The sequence below is a fragment of the Orcinus orca genome, chromosome 14 (genome assembly GCF_937001465.1).
Source record: "Orcinus orca chromosome 14, mOrcOrc1.1, whole genome shotgun sequence".
NCBI classification, from domain to species: domain Eukaryota; kingdom Metazoa; phylum Chordata; class Mammalia; order Artiodactyla; family Delphinidae; genus Orcinus; species Orcinus orca.
In genome coordinates this window covers 14,690,862-14,718,434 of record NC_064572.1, presented here as the reverse complement: position 1 = coordinate 14,718,434, position 27,573 = coordinate 14,690,862, and the positions used below count along the sequence as shown (strand labels likewise).

Genomic DNA, 27,573 nt, shown 5'->3' with positions numbered 1-27,573 from the left:
GAATTAGCAAAACTAATCACAATAAAAAGAAGCTATTTCACGCTTGAGTATTACAAACTACAGAAAAATATTGTATCACCAATACCTCGAATAGTGTAAAATTAGACTTTTGTGATGGATTTTTATCTGCAGCAGCAGCTAGTAGTTTGGATCTAGACCTCACAGGCGAAATAATTAGTATAAAGAAAAGTATTTGCTTTTCTGTCTTATATTTTACATGCCATAATGTTTAGCTAGTTATATGCTTCGCCTCTGGATGATACCAACTGAAAATTTCCAACTTAGATTAAAAGTGTGACATTCAATATTTTTGCCTTTAATGCTACAACTCCTTCCTTAATGAATAATTTTGGCTTCCTCTATGCTTTTAGATGAGATAACCCCACACTGCAGGTTATGTACCTCCAGCTACACACTTCCCTGAACACTGAGTAATGGATGTTATGTGCCATCAGTGCTGTGGAAATGGACTCAAAGCCATTTTTGATGGAGGAATTCAGAACACAGAGGGCAAAAATTGATGGCATCCATTAAGAGACTGATGGAGCTTATTAGTCTTTTGATTTTCTTGGCTGAATATATAACTGTTATTCACCTCTGCTAAACTTTTGATAAATCTGCAAGAACTCTGGCAAAGTATTTTATGTCTTGAAATTTTTGAGCACAGAAATGTCTCATCTCATTCTTTACTCACTGTGTGTTGATTACGAGTCTATCCCACTGGCCTTTAATATCATCTTCTGAAGGCTGTTCTGTAATATAAAGCCCATCAAATTCCAATTTTCGAGCTACTTCTTTTTCTCGCTTAAAAATAACCAGTGGGACCTACATTTGAAAAACATGTTAAAATTAGTTTAGATTTACTAGCATCTCCTGTGGTCACTATCTTTACAAAACAGCTTTTGGAAAGAAATATTTCCCATGTTACTTCCAGGAAGGTAAAATTTGAGTGAAAATCAATCAGCTATATTTAGGCAGAAGGAGGCATCTAGAGGTTTTCGAAAAACAAAAGACAGTATAGATATTATATATATGCATATGTTTTTAAACACATAGAGGTTCATTGATAATTGCACTAATGAAATCAATTTTAAATATTAAAAATATTATACAAAATTGCTTTTTTTGCATATTACATATATACATATATATAATATATATGGATGCAATAAAACATAGCACTAATGTTCCAAAATGCATACTTCTAAAAAAATTTTAGAGTTTTATTTTAGAAATCTCTTTAATAATTCCATGCTCAGCATGCCCATATGCTATTTTGAAATAAATTTTAATTTCAACATCAGCAAAAATCTTTGTCAGTTTGCCAGAATGTCTCCAGAATTTACTGATTCCCTTTTCATATGGACAGATTTCACACAAGGCACAGATGCAAAAAAGATGCAGACATTCTGGAAGTATCCAAGAATATCCCCTCTCCCCCCCAATAAAACAAGGGAAGCAGAGGGAGGTAGAGGAGTTTCTGAAAAAAACTTTACATTCTAGTCTTTTACCCTGGACCCTGGTTTTTCAAAAGTCTTCTAGAAGTTTCCCAATCAGAAGCAGGGCACAGTGAAATAAAAGCCCTGCAATAAAAAGGTGTCATGCTAGGAAAAGATAAAGAGGTTTGCAAAGGTGATGGGCAGCCCTGAGCACTCAGAGAGACTATCTTGAGTTCTATTCACCAAACTATAGTGTTCCCTTGGTAAGGCTCTAGGGATGGGTGACGTGACAAACAGTGAGCACTTCTGCCAGGGATAGCGAGAGATACATACCTAATAACAAAACAATCAAAATGACTCTCAGAGGTCCAATATGATGTATTTCTAGAATTTCTACTACACTGAGCACTGCTAGGAGACATAGTGGGTGGACTTCTGTGGGGTCAAATTATAGGTGAAATTGGCTATATGTGAATAATTACTGACGTGCGAGAAAACTACAATGTGACAGCCACATCCCCTTCCCAGGGCAGCCTGCATGCAGTGACTCGTCACCAGGGAGCTCTAAAGGCCCAGCTCCAACGCCCCAGCCCAGGGCTACCCTGAAGGGGGCGTCTCAACTTCAGAACAGAGACCTGTGATGTGCCCTGTTGGGTCTGTACTGCAGCCCCACTTTTCCCTCTTCTCCATGCTGCTTCCTCCCCTTGCCCCGCAGGTGTTTATGGAACATTCCCTAATAAACTATGGGTATGTCATTTCCATCTCAGAATCTGCTTCCCCAGAAGTCCAGCGTGCAACAGACACACACACACACGCGGACACACACAGGTTCCTTGGTGCCTCACTATCTTACTTTCAAGCAGTAGTAGCCAATGATGCAGAAGAAAGAGATAACCGTGTGCAAAATGGCTAAGATACGCAGCGTGGGCTCCATGTAGCCGCTGCTCTCCTCCAGCACGTAGTGAACTGCAATGATTCTAGGCGAGCTGTCCAGGCTGCTAACTTTGGCATTTTCACTTGAACTGCGAGTGGGGAGCTCCTTTCCTTCAACCACAGAAGAAGTGGAGACCTGATTCAAATCATTTAAAGGACAGTCAGTTCATTTCCTCTGACATCAGGGTAAACAAGAAACAATGGAAACCCAGTCTTAGCCAATAGCTGGATGTGAAACCACTGCACGATGAAAAGACTAAAGGCAAAGGCTAAAAAAGATAGCTTTTTCAGTATCTTGTAATAACCTATAATGGAAAAGAATCTGAAAAAGAACATATGATACATATATATATATACACATAGAGAAAATATATATATAACTGAAATATATATATAACTGAGTCATTTTGTTATATGACTGAAACTAAACCCAGATATGAGGATTCCAGTACATGCAGGAAATAATTAGATGGCTAAGCTGCCTTCTCAGTGATCAAAAGAATTTAATACAGTACAGATATGCCACACCCAGATACAGTAACAAGTGAGATATTCAGCCAAATTAGACTCTGAGCACTGTGGGTAAATCCTCTGCAAATCCAACATTCTTCAGTGGGGGCATTTCTCACCTAGTGTGAAGGAGCAAATCTATCCCTGCTGTGCTAGACAGTCAGTCAGCAATGTGCCTGAGATTCAGGTTTTCATTTTCATCAAATACATTTCAGCATCGGTTTTGATGTGCTCACTAGTGGATCTCTGAAATCTTTACATTCAATTCAGTCTTTCATATTGGTTATTAAAAGACTAAGATGTACATACCTTATAAAAGAGCAAGATGAAATTGATTGCAAACGCGACAAATAAGGCTAACATTCTCATGTTGTAAAAGTTGCGAGCAAAATAGTTCTGAAGGTGAAAAAAAATTATTAAAAGGTCATTGCATCGAGAGACTTGAAATTTGCAGACAATTGAAATAAAGCATTCATGCATTTACCCAAAACCATTTGTTGAGGGCCCACTGGGTTTCAAGTCCCATGCTTGGTGCTATCGACGTAAAGCACCAAGCTTTATGACGTAAACCACCACGGAGGAGACATAATAAAGAAGCACATTCACAGATAAAAAGCGTAATTTCAGGGAATGTTAAATGTTATGAAGAAAAATCCATCAGGTTAAGGACTTAGGGAACAGGGGCGCTATTCAGACAGGTGGTCAGAGAAGATCTGTCTAAGGAGGTGACATTTGAGCTGAGGCCTGGGTGCCATTGGACGGCAATCAAGTGAACAGTTGGGGACAGGAATGTCAGAGAAAGAGCTTGGAGGGCAAAGGTCCTGAGCTCCAGGTGATGCTGGTGTGTTTGACAGATAGTGAGGAGGTAGCGCAGTGAGAGGAGGGGAGAGTGGGAGGGAATGAGGTCAGAGAGGTGAGCGGGGGACAGGGTTCTGTAGCCCTCTGATAAAAAGTCTGTTGCCCCTTATAGTGCAGTGGTTCAGTGTCTGATCGCTAGGACCACACTGCCTGGGCATAAAGCCTGACCTCACCACTGACTCACTGTGCGATGTGGACAAGAGACTTAATCACTCTTGTAGCATCACTTTTCTCACCTGTAAAGTGGAGATAACAACAAAACCTGTCTCATAAGTTTGCTATGAGGATTAGGTAAGTTACTATAGGGGAAGTTAGTCATTAATCTTGTTAATATCATTGGAATTAGTATTTTATTCTAAATGGGATGGCAAGCTCTTGGAGGAGCTGAAGAGGGCTGATGCAATCAGATGATTTGAAAGACGATTCCAGCTACTGAGTATAAAATAGATTGGAGGCAAGCATGGAAGGCAGGAGACGAGTTAGAAAGTGACTGCAGGATGCAGGAAGAGATGATGTTGCTGGTGGTGGCTTGGACCAGGTGGTGGCTGTGGAGGTGGTAAGTACTGGGCAGACTCTGGGTACATCTGGAGGAGAGAGCCGAGAAGAATTATTGTTGGGTTGTATCTGAGGTAGGAAAGAAAGAGAGGACTCAGAGATGATAATTCTGGATTTGGGGCTCTGAGCAACCAAGTAAATGGTTGGTTCTATTTTTTGAGCTATGAGGGAAAAACATACAAAACACTTAGAGGAGAAGTGGGTTTAAGGAAAAAGGTTATGGGACATACCAAGAATCTGTTTTAATATTAAGTGGGAGATGATTATAAAGTTATCTACCCGGATATGCCAGGGGTTTTAGCATCATAAGGCCATAGTAGAATGGCATCTCCTTAGTTATCCCTCTCTGTGGACACAGCCCATTTTGATGGTGTCATCTCCCCACACACGACCCTGACTTTTCTGCCACCGTTTATAGGACCAAAGTTGGCCACCATATCCAAACCGGGTCAGTCACATTGGTTTTCCGTGCAAGGTGGGACTGGGTCATAGGTCACAGTTAGGTACTCTGGTTATCTGAGCTGGGAGGTCACAACGACTCGGGTCACGAGGGGCCTGTGGCACCTGGTGTGGTCATGATTAGGCTGGTGCATGCAAACAGGTGAACAGAGAAAGTCATATTGCAAGAGAAGCAGGAAAGTAGGAACTGTGACCTCTGAGACAGAAGGATGGAAGGAAATCTCAATTATGTGCTTTACTCAACTGCAGTTACACATACTCTTCAGGAACCCATGGGGACTGCTGCAGCTTATTACAGTGCCTGTGCAGCCTCACACCCTACACCACGCCCAGACCACACCTGCAGCCACGTCCACTGTGACAACACATCAAACCAGTGGTTATCCAGAGTTGCCTCAGAAACATCTGTGTTCTGTGTACTCTGCATTAAATAATATAGTAACATACAAGGTAGTTTAAGAAAATATAGGTCAAACTATTAATTAAAATATATATTGGTATACATTTTAAAAAATGTGTCATATATACATTTATGCATAAGCAGTTAGAACATATCACCACTGAGAACAATTCATTTCCCTTACAGGTGAAGTTCTTACTACATGAGTTTCTTGTCTATTTTTTTCTCAAAGGCTAAGTATGATTTTGCCTTTCAAACTGGCCGTGTTATGGAGTATTGCTCATAATTTCTAGGTCTGACATTATTGGTCAGTACCTCTTACAGGTTTATTCTAGACATTCATCTCCCGGTCTTTTCCTGCTTGAAAAAATTATATATAATATTTATGCACATATACATACATACACATGTAAGAGGCCTTTCAAACAAAATTTTTAACAATTCCATTCTGTATGAATAGGAAGAGAGAACTACATCTCCTTTCTTTGTTTTCTACATACAAGTATATATTTTATTAATTGGGAGAGCATTTCCACAGAATGTTTAAGACCCTCCATAAAGAACTGTCTTCTCCCTCTTTGTTCTTTCATTGATTTACTTATTTCCACTTAAAGAATAATTTGGAATAGACCTTCTTATTATCAATGGAGAGCTGGCTCACTGCATTAATATTTTTATAACTGGAATTTTAATAAAAGGGCGATGTTCTAGAACGACTGACTAACCCCACTCTGGAACATCAATATGAATTACTTGTCCCCTAGAAGGTATTCTTTGTTATAATGCATGGCAGACCATAGTGTTCTGCAAAGAGGGGGCCCCGGGGTTATGTTTATTGACTTGCCCTAAAGTCCTTGTAGGAAGACACTGGCAGTCACTAAATCAAGTGGACCCTCATGGGAATGTGTGCAGAGGTTATGTGTTTGACGACAGGGAGCCGTGGACCAAGGCATTCATTTTAACACATAAACACTAAGATGGGCAAATACAACATACGTGCAGGGCTGACCCAAGTGAAGGTCAATGCGTATTTACCGCACCCGAATGACTATGATCTCACAGTATATCAGGAACGTTCATTTTAAAACATCTTACTAGAAGCTTCTGTTGATAGGCTATGATTTTCTTCCAGAATGCTGACTCAGGAACTTCTGGCTCTCCATATCTGTGTGTGTGGAGCTGCCTCAATTTTTGTTTACCCTTATCTTCTTTGGCTTTTTCTTCTTTTTCTCCATCTTCTCCCCTACGAACACAGATGAATGAAAAATAAGCCACCCATAAACTAAAGAACTAAACAGGTTTTGTGCCAAAGTATACAAACGGACAAATATTTAAATCATAGTATCTGTTTTAATAACGGATATCTCTTCCAATGAATTATGATATTCAGAACTTTAGAATTAGGGGTAGGACTTCTTGCTTATCATAGCCCCCTACAGATGGATAATTTCTGTGAAGTTCAAATCTATAGGACATTTTACAGGCTTCAAGTATCTTTGTATTATACCTAGCATATTCCTTTCCAAGTGTAGAGTAAAATATTTAAATGAAAGAATAACAATGGAGACTTTTTTTGGCTGCTACTTTTTAACATACCTTATTATTATTATTATTATTATTATTTTTGCAGTCCGCGGGCCTCTCACTGTTGTGGCCTCTCCCGCCGCGGAGCACAGGCTCCGGACGTGCAGGCCCAGCGGCCACGGCTCATGGGCCCAGCCGCTCTGCGGCATGTGGGATCTTCCCGGACCGGGGCACAAACCCACATTGGCAGGCGGACTCTCAACCACTGCGCCACCAGGGAAGCCCTAACATACCTTATTTTTAAATTCTTATTTCAATGTTCAGGCTACTAGGATTTAAAATCAGAGGCGTACACATTTGGTTGTTCACGTGTATAAATGATGTCAATACATTAATTTTGCAGACAATAATGAAATTAGAAGCACTGAAATTTGACACCTAAACCCCTCTAGGTGCAAAATACCAAGGCTTCATGGAAGTATATTTATGTATATGTGTAGTCACATATATGTAACCCATATAACATAACCCATACTTAACTCATATGAGGTCAAACATTATTTTAACGTTAAAGAGTTGCCATTGAAATGACTGTCATGCCCTGGTACATTTGTCTGCATTTCACTATGATAGTCACTTATGTGGCCATTTTTACAACTGATTCAACAGTTCAAGGTCTATGACAATGAATAGTGCTGACTGCACAAAAGAGACAACAGTGGCCCTTGTTTGAAGCCTAATTCAAACAAACCAACTGTAAAATACACTTTTCAGACAACTAAAGAAGCTTAAATATTTAGTGGGTATTAGACGGTACTAAAGAATAATTGCAAATTTTGTTCGGTATAAATAATGGCATGATAATTATGTTTTTTTTAAAGTCCTTAGCAATAAGAAATATACACAAGATATTTATGGGTGAAATGACATGGTGTCTAGTATTTTCTTTAAAACAACTTGTCGTACAGGAGGCCCCAAAATATGTGTGTGTGTCTATGGTAGGGAGGGTAGGCAGGAGAAAACCTAGATGAAACAAAATTAGCAAAATGTTAAAAATCAGTAAAACTTGGTGATGGGTATATGGGGTGCATTATAACATTCTCTCTTTTGTGTGTGTTTGATAATTTCTAATAACAAAACTCTTTAAAATTTTCTATCTCAAATAATTTGGAAATAAAAATGATTTTCCCTGAAAAAAAGTATTAAGTTATTCAAAAGGTGACTCAAGTGATGTCAAGTAGGCATGTGAAAAAGTTGAATAAAACTGTTTTCCATGAAATATAATATTAGAAATAAGAACTATTTTTGAGTTATATCATTTAATGTTTTAATTTTATAGCTATAACTAAATTAACACACTTCTAAATAAACATGTGCTATTCTAAAAAAAAAAAAGAAGAAACAGAACAGACAATGAAAACAGGCCAAAGGAAGTAACAGAATAGAGGGGAAAAATAAAATGCTACATGAGAATGCTACAGGCACTTAATTTGATTTCCCCAGTTGTTAAAAATGTGCATATAAAACTATGTAAACTTGGGGAAAGATGTAGGTGTCAATTATTAACAGAAAGCCAGTGTTACGAGGAAATTATACATTTTCATTGCTTCATAGGCAGCTCTTTATTTCTCATTGTTGCATTTATAACTGTGCTCCACAGCACCAGGAATATTACTGAAAATGAAGTTTCCTGGGTCCCAGACCTGCTGATTCAAAATCTGTGCTGGGACCTAGGAATCTGTGTCTTTAACAGACTCTCCAGGTGGTTTTTACGCAGGTGGCCCCAGGACTGTGCGTTGAGGACCACCATGCCCCAAGAATTCTGTGCCACGGCATTCAGAACGTTTGTCCTCTCCCTTCTTTACAAGAACAGAATAGATGCTCGATTTTAAACAGAGAACTACAGCACTCAGTCATCTTGCAGACAGCATCACATGGAATCACTGAAGTCTTTTCTGCTGAGAGAGAAACACACAAACAGAATCCTCATGGCACAAGAAAGAGGTGGGAGTGGCCCCCAGGGCGGGTGTGTGGTCTACGCTTGTCCCTGCCCATGGGCTGAGGCTCTCCACTACGATGACAGATGTCATCCTGCAGCCTGAGAGTCTCCACTGCATCCCCTGAAGAGAGAGGATGAGGGAAAGACACTAAAACAAAGGAAGGGATACAGCAACTACACCTACTCGGCTTTCTCAGGTTCGGATTTGCTTTCTTCTTTTTCTTCCTTTTCTTCTTTTGCCTTCTGTTCCTTGGATGAGTCAATGGGGAAAAGAGAAGCAGGATTACACATCACTTTTGAATGAGTTTAGGGAGCCCCGTGACCCTGTGTCAAACTGTAACCTATAAATGATACCCTCCTGTCTCCATTGAGATAAAACTTCCATGTGTGTCCTTTCTTCTACTGGTCCACGCATTTCCCCCCTCTCCGCACTTACCTACCAGGCCAGCAGTAGGTACCAACTTTCTGAGCTCCTTCCCACTTTTCTTATTTCACAACTACCTTCTTTCCCTCAGTCACCTACTCAAATCCTCCTCATCTTCCAACACCAACTTAAGTCCCACTGCTTAAGTCTCATCTAACTACTCCAAGCTATACTGAGGTTTCCATTTTCTCAACGCAGGTAACCTCTACTGTCTGCTGCCTATGCTACGTACCACTTAATAATTTTCTAACTTTTTCGTGAGTCTTTTATCTTTCTAATAAACTCTTTAAGGCAACTTGAAAGCAGTGAGCACATCTTACATTTCTTTTAATTTGCTATGATACCCAGTGGTGTCAGACACCCGGCCAATCCTCATAACAAATTTGTGGATGGAATGATTATCGTTCAATTGCCTAATGTCAGGAGGGTGAATACGTCAGCTCGTACTTTCATAGTTTAACTTAACAATTTATAAGGAACCTTCACAAAAGGCTAGCTCCACCTGACTAAAAAGCCATTCCTCTTTGGCAAGGCAAGTCACGTACCGAAAACCACCCTGGCACTAGCAAGACGGCTGATGTCAAGTTCACTTAGCGTGCCCACCTGAAGTCCAGAGAGCCGCTGTGACTGGAGGTAAGTTACCTGGAACTTTTCTTGCACCTCGGGGATAGGGACGGGGTTGCTCATGAGGTCGCTCAGGCCAGCATTGGGATTATGAGGAATCAGTTTGTACTGCCCGCCTTCTCGCTTCAGGTCCAGGCCGAAGATGTCGGAAAGCAGGTCACTCTCCTCTGTCAGTTCCTTTAAGTCCGTCAGATCTTCGCTGGGCAGGGCGCCTTCCATGGCTTTCCTCTCTGCGTCCTCCCCGTCTTCTCGAACCTCATCCTGCGTGGGGTCCGGCATGTTGGCCAAGAGCTCCGCCACCTTGATCTTCTTTGCACCTTCCACCAGGCTTCCTCCCAGCAGGAGGCTGCCGACGATGCGGGAGAAGCCTCTGAAAACGCTCGCTACAAAGTGCAGGAGGCTCATAAAAAACCCCCAGTAGGACGTAAAGAAGGCCGTGACCATGTCCTTCACCGTCATCTTCTTCACCTTCTTCATCTGCTTCTTCAGGCTCTTTAAGGTGAGCATCCGCATAAGGGTCAAGATATTATACCTGAGGGCAAACAGGGCCGACGTGACTGTCACGATGGAAAAGAAACCCGTCCTCGGCCCCTGCTCCTCTGGCTTCTCCTTCCCGCTCTCCTCTTTATTCGCTGACCTCTCGTTCAAGTCCGACTCTGAGATCTGAGCTGCGAGCTGCATCTCAAATATGGTGTCCTCACAGAAGTTCACGAAGAGCTCCATCTTCTCTTTTTCTCCCCCTTCGTTGACCACATCAAATATAAATTGCCTTTTGGACTCCTTGACCTGGGGCTTCTCCCACTGGGTTCGGCTGGACTCACTGATTTCAAAGTACACCCTCTCGATGCGCTTGGCACTGCCCATGATCTCGATGCGGCCCAGAAAGGGCTGGAAGTAATTCAGGACGCTCTCGGCCAATTCCAGGAAGGTCTGCAGCCGGGTGTCGTTGGGCATGTGTTCAGAAAGGTTTGTCAGAAGCACTGCCACGTTGAAGCCGATGTCCTTGGCAGGCTCGTGGAACCGCTTGACAAATCCCTCGTAGTCCAGAGTTTCGTTTTCATCCGTCTCTGTGCAGGACAGCAGAAATTCAGTCTCGGACTGGGTGTAGTGCTTATGGCTCTCCATCGCTTTGTGGAAGTCCCTCTTGGAAATGACTCCCTTACCGTCTGGGTCATACTCTTTAAAGGTATCAGAAGATGTCAAGTCCTTGAGTTTTAAGAACATGTCAAAAAATTTGAGAATCATCTCCACGTTGTTGGAAGATTCCACGAGCATATCAACCATCTGTTTGCCGATCGTGCCATTAACGACATTGCCTAGGGGTAAAGAACTGCATTGGCTCAAAATGAACACTCCTGATAAAACCAGTGTCTAAGCCGGGTAGAAGCTAGTGTACGTTACTGTGAATTAATTGGAAACTGGTCCAGTTGTATAAGTTGTCGCTAATTTGTGCAGGTAAATATTAAATATCTTAAAATGTCTAAAAAAACCCCAGTGTCTACAGATATATAATAATATATAATTATAATATATAATATATATAATATATAATATAAATCTTATAGGACATCTGAATCAAAGATAGCTCCTTGTTTATCTTCCAACGTATGAAGGAAAAGATGAGTAATTACTTGTAAACTCTAGTTTCAAAGAGTGATTACATGAACACAAGCAAAAGCATATTTACAAAGTAATTAACGCACATAAAACAATATGTGAAGAAAAGCTGACATTTTTTCCCTCTAATTGTGTTTTAGGATTAAAAAAAAAAAGCAACGTGTTTTAGGATTAAAAAAAAATGGGGCAAACATTTATATTATCCTAAAGCCAGAAACTGAAATACAGTCTCATATTAATAATAAAAATGAGTGTTTGCACAGACCTTTTGGGTTGAAATGTCACTGCTCATAAACATTACCTGATTTCACATTCATATGTCTGTGAGGCAGGTACTTTTTATTCATTCTGATTTTACTATTGAGAAAACTGAGGTTTGGCAAGGTTAAATTAATGTGCTGGCCGTGACATGATTATTGAGGGCTAAGGCCTGGATTTGAAACAGATCTTCTGAGAGCAAAGTAGATGCTCTTTCTGATTTAAAATGTAAAAGATCTCCCTGCATTTCTTCATGGTCCAGAATGTTTATAATTAGAAAATGGCAGATTATGGATAAGCTTGAGGAAATGAGATGTTATCCTAAGGTATAGTCATTGAATGCTTTTATTCCATGAACAGAGCTTGATATGTAACACGAAGACACGCATCAGGAAAAAGATGCATGGTGAGGGGTCTGCTGAGTGCATTTGTGAAGCATTAAACACCAGCGTTAAGAGCATAGGCTCAGGGGCTTCCCTGGTGGCGCAGTGGTTGAGAGTCCGCCTGCCGATGCAGGGGACACGGGTTCGTGCCCCGGTCCGGGAAGATCCCACATGCCGCGGAGCGGCTAGGCCTGTGAGGCATGGCCGCTGAGCCTACGCGTCCGGAGCTTCTGCTCCGCAATGGGAGAGGCCACAACAGTGAGAGGCCCGCGTACCGCAAAAAAAAAAAAAAAAAAGAGCATAGGCTCAGGAGCCATGCTATTGGGATTTGAATCCAGATCCCACCATCTGTTAGCTGAGCTCCCTGGGCAGACTTCTTAGCCTCTCTGCACTCAGTTTCCTCATTTGCAAAACAGTGGTAATATTACTATGCAATTCATAAACCTGATATTAGGATGAAAAAGTACTTCAACCAGCAGCTGGCATATTAAACGAGGTTAATTTTAAGTTGTCATTCCTGCAGTTCCTGTCGCAGTTATTACGGTTGTGGTGTTATTATTATTTAGACTAAAACTTGAATTGAGGTCATGGGTAAAGGATCCTGTGCTCAAAGGGTATAAAGTGGCTGCCAACTAAGGGCTTCAAGCAAATGCTGCATCGTTGACGTCCTCGCGCAAGGTGTGCCGACTGCCTTAATTAGAGTATAGCTGTGCAGTGCAGGGTGGACTGAGAAACAGAGAGAGGGATTAGGAAGGATTTAAGGAAAAAAAGGACAGGGAACTAATAATAGCAAACATTTTTTATTTGCTTTGGTCGTATTCACATGATTTCACTAAATGCTTGCATCAGCCTATCATAAGCCCCTTTCACAGAGGAGGAAAGCGAAAAATGGAGACGTAACTTGTGTCAGGGTCACGCTGCCTGCGTGGCAAAGTGGGATGGGGCATTGGTGGCAGATCTCAGAACCCAAGCTCTCACCTACTACGTTTACTGTCTGAGACACAAAAGAAATGCGGTACCAAAGGAAAGTAGGTTGAAAAGAGAAAAGCGAGATAATGAAAACCCGAGAGAGAGGCATGTGGTGGGAAGACTAGGCCGCCACCAGACTTGGTGGGCTAGGGTGCTCTCCCGAGCCTTCTCCTCCTGCAGAATTTTTTCTTTCTTTTTTTTTTTTTTTTTTTTTGTGGTACGCGGGCCTCCCACTGTTGTGGCCTCTCCCGTTGCGGAGCACAGGCTCCGGACGCGCAGGCTCAGCGGCCATGGCTCACGGGCCCAGCCGCTCCGCAGCATGTGGGATCTTCCCGGACAGGGGCACGAACCCGTGTCCCCTGCATCGGCAGGCGGACTCTCAACCACTGCGCCACCAGGGAAGCCCCCTCCTGCAGAATTTTAAGAACCCATAGGAGTCACAAGGCAGTCAGCTCAAAGCAGCAATTTACACAGTGGGACTGTATCCAAACGTCTGTAATCCCCACTGGTTACAAACAAACAAAATGATAAACAAATAAAACCTTCTTTAGGTATTCTGTCTGAAGAGCATACTCTCTGGGGTATCACTATGAAATGAAAAATATCACTACGAATGAAGTACTAGTGATTTCATTCCATAGTTTTGTAAACTGAGATAGGCAGGATTTCTCTTTTTTAAAAAGCAAACTTGGAAAAAGAGTAATCAAGCCAGCAATAAATCTGAGGTATCTGTCCCATCTCAGCATTGATATTTTATCCTTTGCAGCATGCTGACACCCAAAGCAAGCGTGTATGGAATCCTTAAAATAAAAGATTAAAGGGGACTTGAAGACATAAATCAAAACTACCTTCCAACATGGACAGCAACATGACCACCATGTCCTTCTGAAGATCCATCAATTCTTTCAGCAGCTCAATTTGACTGGAATCCTGAAAGAGTTAACATACTGCGTCTGAGATAATATGGGAGACCTATGCAGCAAGAACGTCATCCTTATTCTCACAAAAAGAGTATGGATCTCCCGAGAGCAGACACTTTACAGCAATATAGAGCTAAAGGGAGGCCAAATGTAAGTCTGCAGCTTATTAAAAATACACGCTTAAGAATTAAAGAGTATTTACTGTTGATTCCAACTCATGTTTATTGAAGTATTTGTAAGGACAATGAATAAATCTAACAAGAGGACAGAAGAACTAAAGCAGTGGTGGAACCCCTGGGGCCAGGTAGGCAAGACTCAGGTGCTTCTGCACATTGGGTATCTTTCTTCTACTCGAGTAAAGACTGGACTTGTCTTTTCTTCTTTCTAACTTACTACACCAAGATGCTATATATTTTGTAAAAATTAACATATTCTGGAAAACACAGGCATAACAGTGATAAGAGATAAACTTATCCGACATAAATCTAGGCAAAAATGTACACAAGTATTACCTGTATTAATAATGCACGAAATATCTTATTTACCAATTTTATCAAGCTCTCAGATATTTCTCTCGTTAAAATTTTCTGTTTTGTTTTTCATTTTTCACCGTGAAAAAAATTATTTTACAAAGATATGTTGTGTCCAAACATCACTATACTTAGATTCAGGGCCTGGAAATATGGAATGTACTTATATTTACATTATGACCATGAATCATCAGATTTTCTTATTTTAAACTATACCCCTCTTTCTTTTTTTAAAAAAAATACAAGGTATCATATTATTCATATGAATTTTCCTACATAGGAAGCCAAATTTCAACACTGCTGGAAGGATGAGGCTTTTTCTTCCTAAATAGTTGTTACCTTACCTAGGTCTACAAACTGAACAACTGCTAGGTAGCACCACCAGATGTTCATAAAATGATGGCAGTACCTCTGAATCGGAACTCTCCTGTGAATGTATAAATTTGGTTCATGTTGATTTCCTTTACTTACTAAAATGTCATTAGCGATTAGTTGAAAGCATCATGATATTTCCTTACTTGGTTGATTACCAATAACTAGATACAGACAGAGATTCTCTCCTTGACCAAACTAGCCAGCTCCTCTGGGCCCTCTTCCCAACTAGGCTTTAATCTTGGTCTATAAAGACTTGAACAAAACATCACCATAGTTCCTAACAGCTCAAGGCTGCATCCCTAGGATGACCCCAGCCCCCCTTAGAGTGCCTGCCTGAGAAAACTCAAGACTGCCAGAAACATCTTCTGTGTGTTCCAGCCAACACGCGACGATAGTAGAACCTGTCTCCCAGGCCTGTGGGAGGGCAGAATCCTGACTTTAATATTCAGCTGGCCCAATCACATTTACACTGAACAACGCTTTGTAATTTTCCTCTTCCCTGACTCTACTGAACCCTGCTAATCCCCCTCCTTCTCTCTTTAAAACACTTATCACCTCTGTACAAGTTGACTTCAGCTCACACTAGGTTGTTTTCCCTACAGTAACAGTTATCACTGACTAAATCGGTCCTTGCCACTTTAACCAGTGCCTGGCTTTATCTTTGACCAAGATATCTTCCTGCTTGTAGGCCAGAGGGCAGATTGAGTATCCTCACTTTGCTGGAGGAAAGGAGACTCAAGGAAGAGAGATGGGACACGTGAATGAAATCGTGGGAGTTGGACTGGAGTCGTTTGACTTTGAATCTAGCATTCTCTCCTCTACCTGACACCTGGAAGATACAAACCCACACCCCAACAGACATGTCAGCCTCAGGAGAGCCCATCAAAATTCACTGCATCACAGGGACATATTTACTCAAGATTTATATTAAGAGTTTTTCTGTTTGTGTAACTCTGAGCTCCAAATGCAATACACGAGTGAGAAAACGGCATTCTGATGTTTTCAAGATATGCTCCCGAATTAACATTAAAGCATGGTGGAAAATCTGTTTCTTCTTTGTTTGCCTGTCTGCATGGCTATTTTTTTTTCTCTTTGACTTTCACAAAGTAAAATGTCCTGTTAATGGGCGAGTGTCATCTTTAGAGAACAGCTGCTTGTTTATGACCCTATAAGAAAACTGTCTCCCCTTAACGAGGGATTTGGAACAGATGACAAATCCTCTTCCAATTATCTGTAGGGAGGAGGAAAATTCCAGTGAGTAATCATGGAGAAGTAGGTCTACAAAGGACTGTAAAATGTACAGTGTTTGGAGACTATGTTTTATTTCTCCATTAGAGTCAACTCCTCAATACCTTTTGTTTTCAAAATTGAATAATGGCTTCTACCTCTTCTCAGCTTTGCATAAAATTATTTTATTAAAAAAAAGGTTTTTTTTAAATGTAGAGTAAAAGTTGTATAAAGAAGTCATCTAAGAAAGAGAATATTCAGACAAAGGAAAGCATGCTTAATTTGCCAGTGATCACAGTGTCCAGTGTGTCATTTAGGATGGTTGGATGTCAGTGACTTTACCTGAGACAGCTTCATCTGCATGTGGGCAAACACATGAAGAAAACCCACCACCGCATCCCAGAGCCTGCTATGAGCCAAACTCTGCTGGTTGCCAGTGCAAGGACCCTGGGGCAGAAACAGACAAACAACAATCATTCTTGATAATTTAATTGCCAAAATAAACTTTACAATAATAGGGACAAAGTTGACTTAGTGCTGACATATCTTATCACCAGCATGTTATCTGAAAAGACAGGAACCCGAAACAAAAGATATACAGTGATTGTAATGGTATAGCACTCTTAGGAGACAAACATATTCTTCCTTGAAATGTTTAAATCCCCAAAACAGTTTCTCAAGGATTTTCATGTTCTGTTTCTGTATGAATACTAAAACACTGGGGAAAATATAGTGAATTATTTCATTTTTGTCTGACTTTGGTTTCTTCTCTTTAGAGGAAATCTTAGCTAAGTTATTTTAGCTAAGTCAGATCATCAGAAGTGACTGCCTGTGTGAAAAGAATTTGAGATTATGCTTTATATGAGAGGTACTTACTTCTTATTGTTAAATAGTAACCTGGATAAAGCATTCATAGAGAGGACAAAATATTCTCTTCAGCGCTTCATTGTACAACTGTATCCTGGTTACCAATCATACAACCATTGAGATTTTTAAAGATTAATACTTAGTCATTAACTTTAGGAACCCAGAATCCAAGACAATTAGAACCTAGCTTTGCTCTCTTAGCTTTCACTCCAGAAGTGATCTTTATGTGACACTAGAGTGAGAGTTGTAACAGAGACTGTTTGGGTGGAGTCAACTTCTAGTCTTACTTCCCAAGGAGAAATTCTACAATCGCTAAGTTTTGAAAACACACCCACATCAACCAGGAAAAGAAATACTAGGGATTATATTTCAAAAGAAAAAAACTCATTCACTCATTAGACAAATGGCTCAGTATAAGTTTAAGTTGGAGAGCACATTAAAATGTTTCAGGTTTTAGACTGGAGACAAGTGACTGGAAGAGAGGACTGCACTGAAGATCCTGAAAAGATGTTGACATGAAACTCTGTCCTTTATCAAGCTACACTTGAGGCCCTACAGCTGAGGATAAAAGATGTAACCGAGTGGGACCCTATGAGGCCTTCCTTCCCAGAATAGACTCCCACCCATGTCCTCTGCCTTCCTTTTGACTGTAGAAAACCTTTAGTCAAAGAATACATTTAATGAAAGAAGTGAACAAATGCAGAAAGAAAGGAAAACAGTCAAGCAAGACAAAATAATACTTTAGCCATTAAACCAAGTCAAGGACCTTTAGTTTCTTCTCAAGGTCTACAGATAATATTCTGAGCCATGTCCTTTGAGCTGTATGGCAGATATGGAAACGCCCACCAGGTGGAAGAAGTGAACTGCAGGCTGCCCGCAAGCACGGAGACCCCAGACTGGCTGGAGTCAGAAGGTCGATGATGCTGACTTCCAATTACCTCACCACCAACCAGTCAGAAGAATGTCCACGAGCTGATCACACTCCCCACAAGCCCTGTCCCTCCCCGTCTTTATAAACCTTCCCCTGAAAGCCTTCAGGGAGTTCGGGCCTTTTAAGCACTAGGCTCCCTGGACTCCTTGCTTGGCGCCTGCAATAAACACTGCACTTCTCTTCACCACCACCGGGTGTCAGTAGATTGACTTTACTGCGCGAGGGTGGGCAGACCTAAGTTTAGCTCAGTAACAAAGACAGTAAGTGTCAAGTATCTCAGTATTCCAAAAGCAAGGTGCTAGATTCAGTACCTGCGGAAGGAAACTAAGTAGATCTTTCTACCTCAAAGATATAAAGGCGCTGAAGCCGAAAAGGGAAAGACTTTGGAAAGAGCTCTGCAGGTGCCGGGCCTCCCAGCCTCCACCCCTGCTGCCGCAGGAGAGGAGATGGCTGCCCTCTTCCCTTTACACCATGGAGAGAAGAGGGGTCAAGAGAGCCATCAGAAGCACTCGGCTCCTACATGTAAAATATGAGATTAGATCACTCCCTAACACCATACACAAAAATAAGCTCAAAATGGATTAAAGACCTAAATGTAAGGCCAGACACTATCAAACTCTTAGAGGAAAACACAGGCAGAACACTCTATGACATAAATCACAGCAAGATCCTTTATGACCCACCTCCCAGAGAAATGGAAATAAAAACGAAAATTAACAAATGGGACCTAATGAAACTTCAGAGCTTTTGCACAGCAAAGGAAACCATAAACAAGACCAAAAGACAACCCTCAGAATGGGAGAAAATATTTGCAAATGAAGCAACTGACAAAGGATTAATCTCCACAATTTACAAGCAGCTCATGCAGTTCAATAACAAAAAAACAAACAACCCAATCCCAAAATGGGCAGAAGACCTAAACAGACATTTCTCCAAAGAAGATATACAGACTGCCAACACACACATGAAAGATGCTCAACATCATTAATCGTTAGAGAAATGCAAATCAAAACGACAATGAAATATCATCTCACACTGGTCAGAATGGCCATCATCAAAAAATCTAGAAACAATAAATGCTGGAGAGGGTGTGGAGAAAAGGGAACACTCTTGCACTGCTGGTGGGAATGTAAATTGGTACAGCCACTATGGAGAACAGTATGGAGGTTCCTTAAAAAACTTACCATACGACCCAGCAATCCCACTACTGGGCATATACCCTGAGAAAACCATAATTCAAAAAGAGTCATGTACCAAAATGTTCATTGCAGCTCTATTTACAATAGCCAGGAGATGGAAACAACCTAAGTGTCCATCATTGGATGAATGGATAAAGAAGATGTGGCACATATATACAATGGAATATTACTCAGCCATAAAAAGAAACGAAATTGAGCTATTTGTAATGAGGTGGATGGACCTAGAGTCTGTCATAGAGAGTGAAGTAAGTCAGATAGAGAAAGACAAATACCGTATGCTAACACATATACATGGAATTTAAGAAAAAAAAATGTCATGAAGAGCCTAGGGGTAAGACAGGAATAAAGACACAGACCTACTAGAGAATGGACTTGAGGATATGGGGAGAGGGAAGGGTAAGCTGTGACAAAGTGAGAGAGTGGCATGGACATATACACACTACCAAACGTAAAATAGACAGCTAGTGGAAATCAGCCACATAGCACAGGGAGATCAGCTCGGTGCTTTGTGACCGATAGGGGGATAGGGAGGGTGGGAGGGAGGGGGATGCAAGAGGGAAGATATATGGGAACATATGTATATGTATAACTGATTCACTTTGTTATAAACCAGAAACTAGCACATCATTGTAAAGCAATTATATTCCCATAAAGATGTAAAAAAAAAAAAAAAGACTAGAAGGCTACCCCAAGGAGAATAGAAAGCAAATCAAGGTAAAAAAAAAAAAAAAAGGTATATTATTCATGGAATTTGGAATTCTACCTATATTATATACATTATCATGTTATATAATTTTATATATACACACACACAGATATGTGTGTAAATATACTCTGGACAAAGAATGTTGCCTGCCGTTTCAGTAAACAAAGGATGTTGCCGCCACCAAGACATCAGCTACTGCAGCTGCCCCCTGACTGTGCACCCTGAGGGGATTCAGGATGGAGAAATGCAGGATACTGGCCCTAGGTATTTAAGGTTCCCATCAAAGGAATGATTTCAGTGAGCCCAGATTCTTGCATCTTCCCATACACAGAAAAGCACTAAATTCATTAACTTAAGATGTTTGATTTTCTTTAATTAACAGTAATCTTTTGACATTCGGACTCCCTGTTTTTTTTTTTGTTGTTGTTTGTTTGTTTTCGCCAAAAAACCCTATATATCCTATATAGCCTCCCTTACCTTTTCGGAGCAGTGCCTCAAAGCTATCTGAGAGGCTGCATCCCAGGCTTAAGTCCTCAGTAAGTCCTCTAGATAAAACATAATTCTCAATTCCTAGGTTGCCCATTTTTTTTCAGTCAACAATACACACATACATGTATTAAAATGAAGTTTTTAAATGCTCTTTTCTTTTTCATAAAGGTTCTATGAAACTTCTTCCTTATTTTCACTGGAATACTATAAAAAGTGGTTTACAACTCTGCCCTCTCTCCTTCACTTCTTCTCTCCCCTCCTTCCTTAATATTTATTGAGTGCTTAATATGTATATACCAGACCCTGGAAGTATGACATAGTCAACATCATGGTTCATGTCTTGAAGGAGTTCATGACATCCCAACCTACCAAGTGGTAAAGCAGGTTCATTCCATATAAATTCACATCTCAAGTGAGTATTTTAAATGGCCAACTGGCTAAGAATCTATGGAAGGGGTCAGTAAGAATGTGGATGAGAGCAGGAAAATACTTTAGGCATATTGCATTTTTCCAAGGAATTCAATGCTAACCAGTTGACTCTCTTTTCTCTCTTTCTTTCCTTCTTCAAATAACAGAAACGTTTAAAGGTTTACCTGAATATACTCTGTAAGCGTGTTAAAGACTTGTTTTGCTACTTGAATCGCTTTGGAGAAATTCCTTTGTCCCTGTTCATCAATGACATCTTTCCCAGAGTAATACCAATAGAAGTCACTGATTGATTCCTGGAAAAGAGACATGAGAGGATTAAGGCACCATCTGAAGCTACCAAAGACCTGTCCAGTTCTGGACTCAGTAATAGGGAATCATTTTAAATAACAGATTGGAAGCAAACAAAAATATCTGCAAGGTAAGTACTATTGTCAATGATTTTCCTAAACATAAAATATGGTGACATCCTCCCTAGATGTAAATAACAACTGGAGAGAAGATTAGAAGTAGAAAACTTAGCTTTTAAAATGACTTTCTGTCTCTGATGACCTTGAACTTCACAAACATAAGGATTCATAACATTAATGCATATTTATCCATAGAGCAGTTAGGTGTTTACTATGTGAGCACAGAAATTAGACAAATCATAGAACAATATTTCTGGGTTCCAGACATTTGGTCTCCTTTTTCTCCAACAAAGCCAATAACATTTCTTTGATGAGAATTCCAGGATGTTCCTGGCTTGTGTAACTGCCCCTGAAGAAACTAGTTGGACTCCTTATAAATACTGACAACAACTGTAAACAAACATCTAAATAAGATCAATCTTTCCCAACAGGATATATTCAACAACAACTTATTTTGTGAAGGAACTTTAGTTGCCTAAATGAGTAATACAATTTGGGCTACCATTTAGGTTTTGAGACATGATTTTGAAAATCACAAATATATTTTCAGCAATGCTTCTTGATATATTTGCTTCAAAAATGGACTTTTTTCTCATTAAGCTTTAAGTAAGAGTGTTGTGCTTTTACATATGCAAAGATTAAGGGGGAAAGAGAGTTTGAATTTGCAGTTTTTAAAAGTACTATACCTGATTTCCTTATAAATAAAGGAAGGGAAATAAAAGTTATATAAAATCTTATTACTTAAGAGGCCTACACCTTCAGATTCGGTTCTAGTAATGTGTAAACCATTATTACACTATCAAAGATACTTTTAAGTGATGACGTGTTAAGCTGAATTTTTAAATTAATGCAAATATTTCAAGAGCTGAAAAGAACTAACCTTATGCTATTAAATTTAAGTGTATGGTAAGTAGTTTGAAAGCCTTTCTTTCCCATTTTTAGTAATGTTTCAAATATCCTTCTCCTATTTATCTATCAACTGTAGAGGAAGGAACAGAGCATGTTCACGCTTTACAAATTGAAAAGGAATTTAAAATGCCATCAAGCTAAAAACTGTAGGAAAAAAATATTCCCACTTATAGAAAGAAAATAAGCCAAGTGAGAGCCAGGATCAGAGGCCAAGACAATAGTGGCAGTTTCAACCTAAGACTTGGGGAAAGACTGTGATCAAAGACAAAATATCTCTACAAATTCTGACCTCATAAATCAAAACACATTTCAACATGGCAGTTTCACAACCCCACCATATCTTGCCAACCAACCAACCCCTTAATTTGTTACTAACATAAAGCAACGTACCTGAACTCTCAGTAGGTAGTCTACGGTAGAGATGATTATGTTGACAGTTGTATTATTGCCAGTCTGAGTTCTCAGATAATTTTGAAAATCTACATAAGATGAAAAGATGTTATTAAAGCGCATTCAAAAATGTAAAATGAGTTCTTTGAATAACTCCAAAAGCAAATGATGTCTCCAGCAAAATCACCATGGCTACGTACACTGTTAATCTGATAGTTTTAATATTGAATAATTTATATTTTCCATACAAAGTGAGTACCTCAAAAACAAATCTAGGTGCTCCACAGAATATCAATATTCAAATTTCATCTAAGAGGTTGCTAACACCTGTTTCTTGATTCCTAGCTCTAGGGTTCTGGGCATGTGAATGACTGAAAACAACTTCCATCCTGTAGGACAGAGTAATTAAATGATTTATTCCATAATCCCTTACTCCTTAGTACTGTGTTAAGTGCTGGGGAAGCAAAAATCAAGATCGAGTTCCTGCCTTCACGGACACACAAGCTTGGTGGAGAACCAGATATATAAAAAATGAATGTAAATACATCATGCAAAGTTACACAATGAAGTAGATTCCCCCAGTAAGATACGTGGTAAAAAAAGAAACAGAGCTACGTATGTCTCTATAGCTATCTATCTGATCTACAACTTTCTTCACCTATCAGCTGTCTTCTCTAGCATGAGAACAACTAATAAGAATTAAGTGAGGGACTTCCCTGGTGGCGCAGTGGCTAGGAATCCGCCTGCCAATGCAGGGGACATGGGTTCGAGCCCCGGTCTGGGAAGATCCCACATGCTGCAGAGCAACTTAGCCTGTGCGCCAGAACTACTGAGCTCGCGTGCCACAACTACTGAGCCTGTGCACTAGAGCCCACGAGCCACAACTACTGAAGCCCACGCACCCCAGAGCCTGTGTCCTGCAACAAGAGAAGCCACCACAATGAGACGCCTGTGTACCACAACAAAGAGTAGCCCCCGCTCGCCGCAACCAGAGAAAGCCCGTGCGTGGCAACGAAGACCCAGTGCAGCCAAAAATAAATAAATAAATAAATTAATTAATTAAAGGAAAAAAAAAGAATTAAATGAAAGGGCTAGCAAAGGACTTTGAAAGAGGCAACGCGATACAGAAAATTTCCCAGCGCCTACGCAGCAGGTAATGTTCAAGAACTGTTTCTTGACCCAAGGGAAGAAGCATAATTGGAACTAACAGACTCCTATTATTGCTTCAAAATGCTTATTTCTGGGTACCACCGATGGTCTGGGGTCTCACAAACCTGAGTTGTGTCCCTCACAAAGCAGTTGCAAGAAGCGGAAGAGGTCACAGGTGAATTCGTCATCCTGCAGAACCTTTTCTCCTGCAGGAAGTCCAGAGGAACCCAATGTTATCAACCACCTTAGCCTCGCCCTCCCTTTCTATCCCCACCTCCATCAAACTTGCATGTTGATGTAGCATCGTTCTGAACCCAAAACAGTCACAAATCATAGCCACTTTTCTATCTGAAGCTCATAAGATCATGCGCTTGACAGATAGATGCACTTTTTCTTGCTAAGAAAAGAACACTTGGATCTTAAAAACTCAGATATCTCTCTGTTAAAAGTAGCAGCATGGGTTTGGCAACATTTTAGAAACAACCTGAAGAGATCAGAGACTTAAACTTTTTTTTTCTTTCTTTCTATCTTTCTTTTTTTCCTTTTTGGTAAGATCTGTGTAGGAATGATCTCTGCGTCTCTTACAAATGTGGAAGTTAAGTCTGCTTTGTTCCCAGAGTCTGACCAAATGATTCAATGCAGAAGTATTCAGTACATACATAAAACAGGACCAAGAGTTTCTTTTATTCAAATATTAATTAAAGGACTTTTGTGAAAACTCTGGATGACTGGAAAATGTTTTTTAACTCATTTCACTTCACTCTCTCATGAGCTTGTCTAAGTAGAGAGCTCATTGGTTGGAGCATTCCTTCCAGAGGAGGAAGAACTGACAAGCAGACCTAATTCTAAATACCAAACCAAAGGATAAACTTCGCTGGCTCCTGCTAGGAGAGCTAAATCTAACAAAGAAATGTGAAACGGAGGGCATCTCAGTGCCATAGGAGGTGCTCTGCATCATTTCAACACTAACTCTACGTGTGGGGCAAGGATGAAGCCTCAGAAAAGGGTTCCGATCTTTCATCTACATTTCCATTTAAATGTATCTTGATCACAAGTTACTTTGAAAGCAAAAACACAAAGAAGGAAACAAACAGAAAACAGGCACCACACAAATGAAAGCTGATTTTAAAAGCATAGTGTGTCCGTGAAAAAAACACTGTCAACATTATGAGTGTATGCTCTGGAATCTCAATTTGTTTAGAAAGCAAAATGACCAAAAAAAAAAAAGAGAAATGTTGTTTGGCAAGTGAATGAATATACTCATGTATTTAAAAAAATAATAATAACTTTTCAGACTGGAAATACTTTGGGCTAAGAAAGAAAACTATGCAATGATCATGTGTTTACTGGAACTAAAATTATGAGTGATCATAATGACAGAGAGTTGATGGACTTACCAGTCTGCAGTCTGTGACTTTCAAAGTGAGAGGCTTCATATAATGGGAGGGTTAGGAAGCAAAACCATTTTGAAAACTAATATAAACATTAAAAAAAGTACATAAAATCACTGTACTGGTTTCCCTGTTGGCCTGCAAGATATTATATTTGGTGACCAAATTAAGATCACCACGTCTACAAATGCGATGTGGCAAGTTTAATGTGTTAAATGCACATTGGTTTGAATCTCAATACATGGCTGATAAGCCCATTCCTCCATGTTCACGTTCATGACAGGATAGGAAAAAAGGAAACAGCCTAGGCTAATACGCTACACTCTTCATTGATTACACTTAGTATCATTTCATGAAGATACTTTAAAATCAATTCAATTTAAAAATTGAAATCAAACTGTTATGAGCTAGTTACACAGACTTATTGACTCCTTGTGAACCCAGCTAAAATGTTTTGTTTTGGTTTTGCCGTTTTTCAGAAAATTGAATCAATAAAACCACGGACATACTTCCAATGTTCACATATTCAATGTGGAGTAAGTAACCCTTGGTAGAAAGTATTCAGAAAAGTTAACACAAATAAATTAACATGTAGTCTACCAGTGTGCCTGAAAATGCTCTGTACGATGCACATTGACTTATAACATAAGGTTTTTTTTCTGTTGGCATGCACAGTATTTTCCGGACTGTACACCGAAACACATACGAGTAACTTCTTACATAGGACACGCTGCACACAGCAGAACAAGAGGGAAAGTCGGGGTGGGGGGGAGGGGCAGGTCAAGACTTCATTTACCATCAGCTGACACCAGGTTATCGTATCCACTAAGGTGCTATTGCTTAATGAACACATTACTATCTGATTAAAATGCTGCCATCGCCCATGCTGCATGTAGGCAGTGCAGGAACAGAGATGGATGATGGCTTTATGTCTGCAGAAGGTACACGAGCAACAGTCTATTTTGTGATGTATGCAAAAGAAATTCCATTGTAAGATGGAAACTAAGGTTGATAATAAATAACAAAATGGAGTAAAATGTAGTTGAAAGTGCTCTTACATTTTAAAAATATTATTTGCAATAGCTGCATGATGGCCAAATGTAGATAGTGTGAAGGGCATTCCTTTGGTTTTATTTTTAATTATAAGGGGCTTATAATTTCTAACACTGTAATAAAGGGAGAGTTATTTCAATACCGTTGTGATGATGAGTTTGTTCTTTGTGCCTCAGTTTTCTCACCTATAAAATGAATGTAAAGCGTACACTGTCTACCTCACTGGCTCTGCACAATCTATATGACCATTTTTTATCAATTGTGGAGAGGTTAATATTATTAGTAGCAGTGGTAATGACACTAAATAAAGATGGGAACAACATGCCTACACGATAAATATAGTTATGTGAACATAGGTATTAAATGTGTTTATATTTTCAAAAAGCCACCTTAATTTTAATGGACCAAATATTTTCAAAAATGTAAGTTTTCACCTGGAAATAATATTAGGTAGACCTTATTTGTTCAAGCTACCAGTAAAAAGTAATTCCTCATTTAGAGATCTAATAAAGTCAACACACTTTTAAAGGCTTTTCTACTCACAATCGGTTTATCCAACTAATAGAAAAGTACCCAAGTGTTTATAAGTTCAATAAAAACAGTTGTTCTTACTTAGAATTTTTACTTAGAATATCCATGGATATAGCTCAAAGTCTGCACACTTATCTCCAGGCAAAGTTTGATTTAACTGTTAATAATTATCAATAACTGTTCTAAAATTAATGAAATAAATAAAAAGACTAATATATATATGAACAATTGACTCCAGAAGACTAAGAGATTGCCATCGTTGTAGGGTCAGCATCTCTAATGATGCAGAGATAAAAGGGTGAGTAGCATGAAACATGACACTGGCTGCATCAAATAATTCCCTGTAATCTATCGTTAAACAGCTCTCAAGGGCCCCCCATTGCCATGGAGGAAATAATTCTGATTACTTACTAATCTTTAGAGGACTTAAATATTTATTTTGTATATGAAAACACTGAAGGATAAAGGTTAAAAATATTTTTAAATAGTGAAAAGTCAGGTATTTGATTCCATGTAGGTAGTTTTAATATCATTGCTTAAATGGTCTAAATATGGCTGCTTGAATAATATTACAGCTCAACTAACGAAGAATAAAAAATCTGAAATGGATTTACGATTCACATTTAGTTAGTGACTACGGTGTGCTAGGCATTGTGCTAGATATATTTTCTCACATTTCATTTCAGGTTTACAAAAATCCTACAAATGAGGTGATACGATCCCATTTTGTGGTTGGGTAAGCAACCGAGAAATTAAGTAACTTGACTACTGTCCTACAGCTGTTAACAAGTAAAGGACTTGAATTCAGTAAACTTCAGCAAACATTCACAGTCTCCTATATGCTAGGCACCTTGTGAGGTGCTAGGGACAAAAAAGACCACTGGACACAATCCCTAACCTTAAGAAGGTCACAGTCAGGCAATAAACAGGTAATTTCGATATTGTATGGTCCTTCTGAATCCAGTGTGCAATAGTTTCTACACTTCACAGAGCTCACATCAGCAATCAATCTCTGACTAACAATCATTACACTTATTGTACATTATTTAAATTGTGAACTCCTAACTTGTTTTTGTGAATTTTAGAACCCAAGGAAAACCATATTCTAGACACGTGGC

At 39.7% G+C, this 27,573-nt stretch overlaps 1 protein-coding gene across 1 annotated transcript in view; it reads right to left on the bottom strand.

Moving 5' to 3' along the window:
• RYR2 (ryanodine receptor 2) overlaps positions 1-27,573 on the bottom strand; it is a 517,690-nt gene that overhangs the window by 37,439 nt on the left and 452,678 nt on the right. The window contains exons 84-94 of the mRNA XM_049697219.1: positions 23,606-23,686; positions 22,332-22,420; positions 20,790-20,918; positions 16,347-16,451; positions 13,801-13,882; positions 9,744-11,041; positions 8,862-8,926; positions 6,250-6,397; positions 3,192-3,278; positions 2,293-2,508; positions 695-825 (exon numbers count right to left, since the gene is read on the bottom strand). Of these exons, the coding sequence (XP_049553176.1) occupies positions 695-825; positions 2,293-2,508; positions 3,192-3,278; positions 6,250-6,397; positions 8,862-8,926; positions 9,744-11,041; positions 13,801-13,882; positions 16,347-16,451; positions 20,790-20,918; positions 22,332-22,420; positions 23,606-23,686 (2,431 nt within the window). The remainder of the gene's footprint in view (positions 1-694; positions 826-2,292; positions 2,509-3,191; positions 3,279-6,249; positions 6,398-8,861; positions 8,927-9,743; positions 11,042-13,800; positions 13,883-16,346; positions 16,452-20,789; positions 20,919-22,331; positions 22,421-23,605; positions 23,687-27,573) is intronic.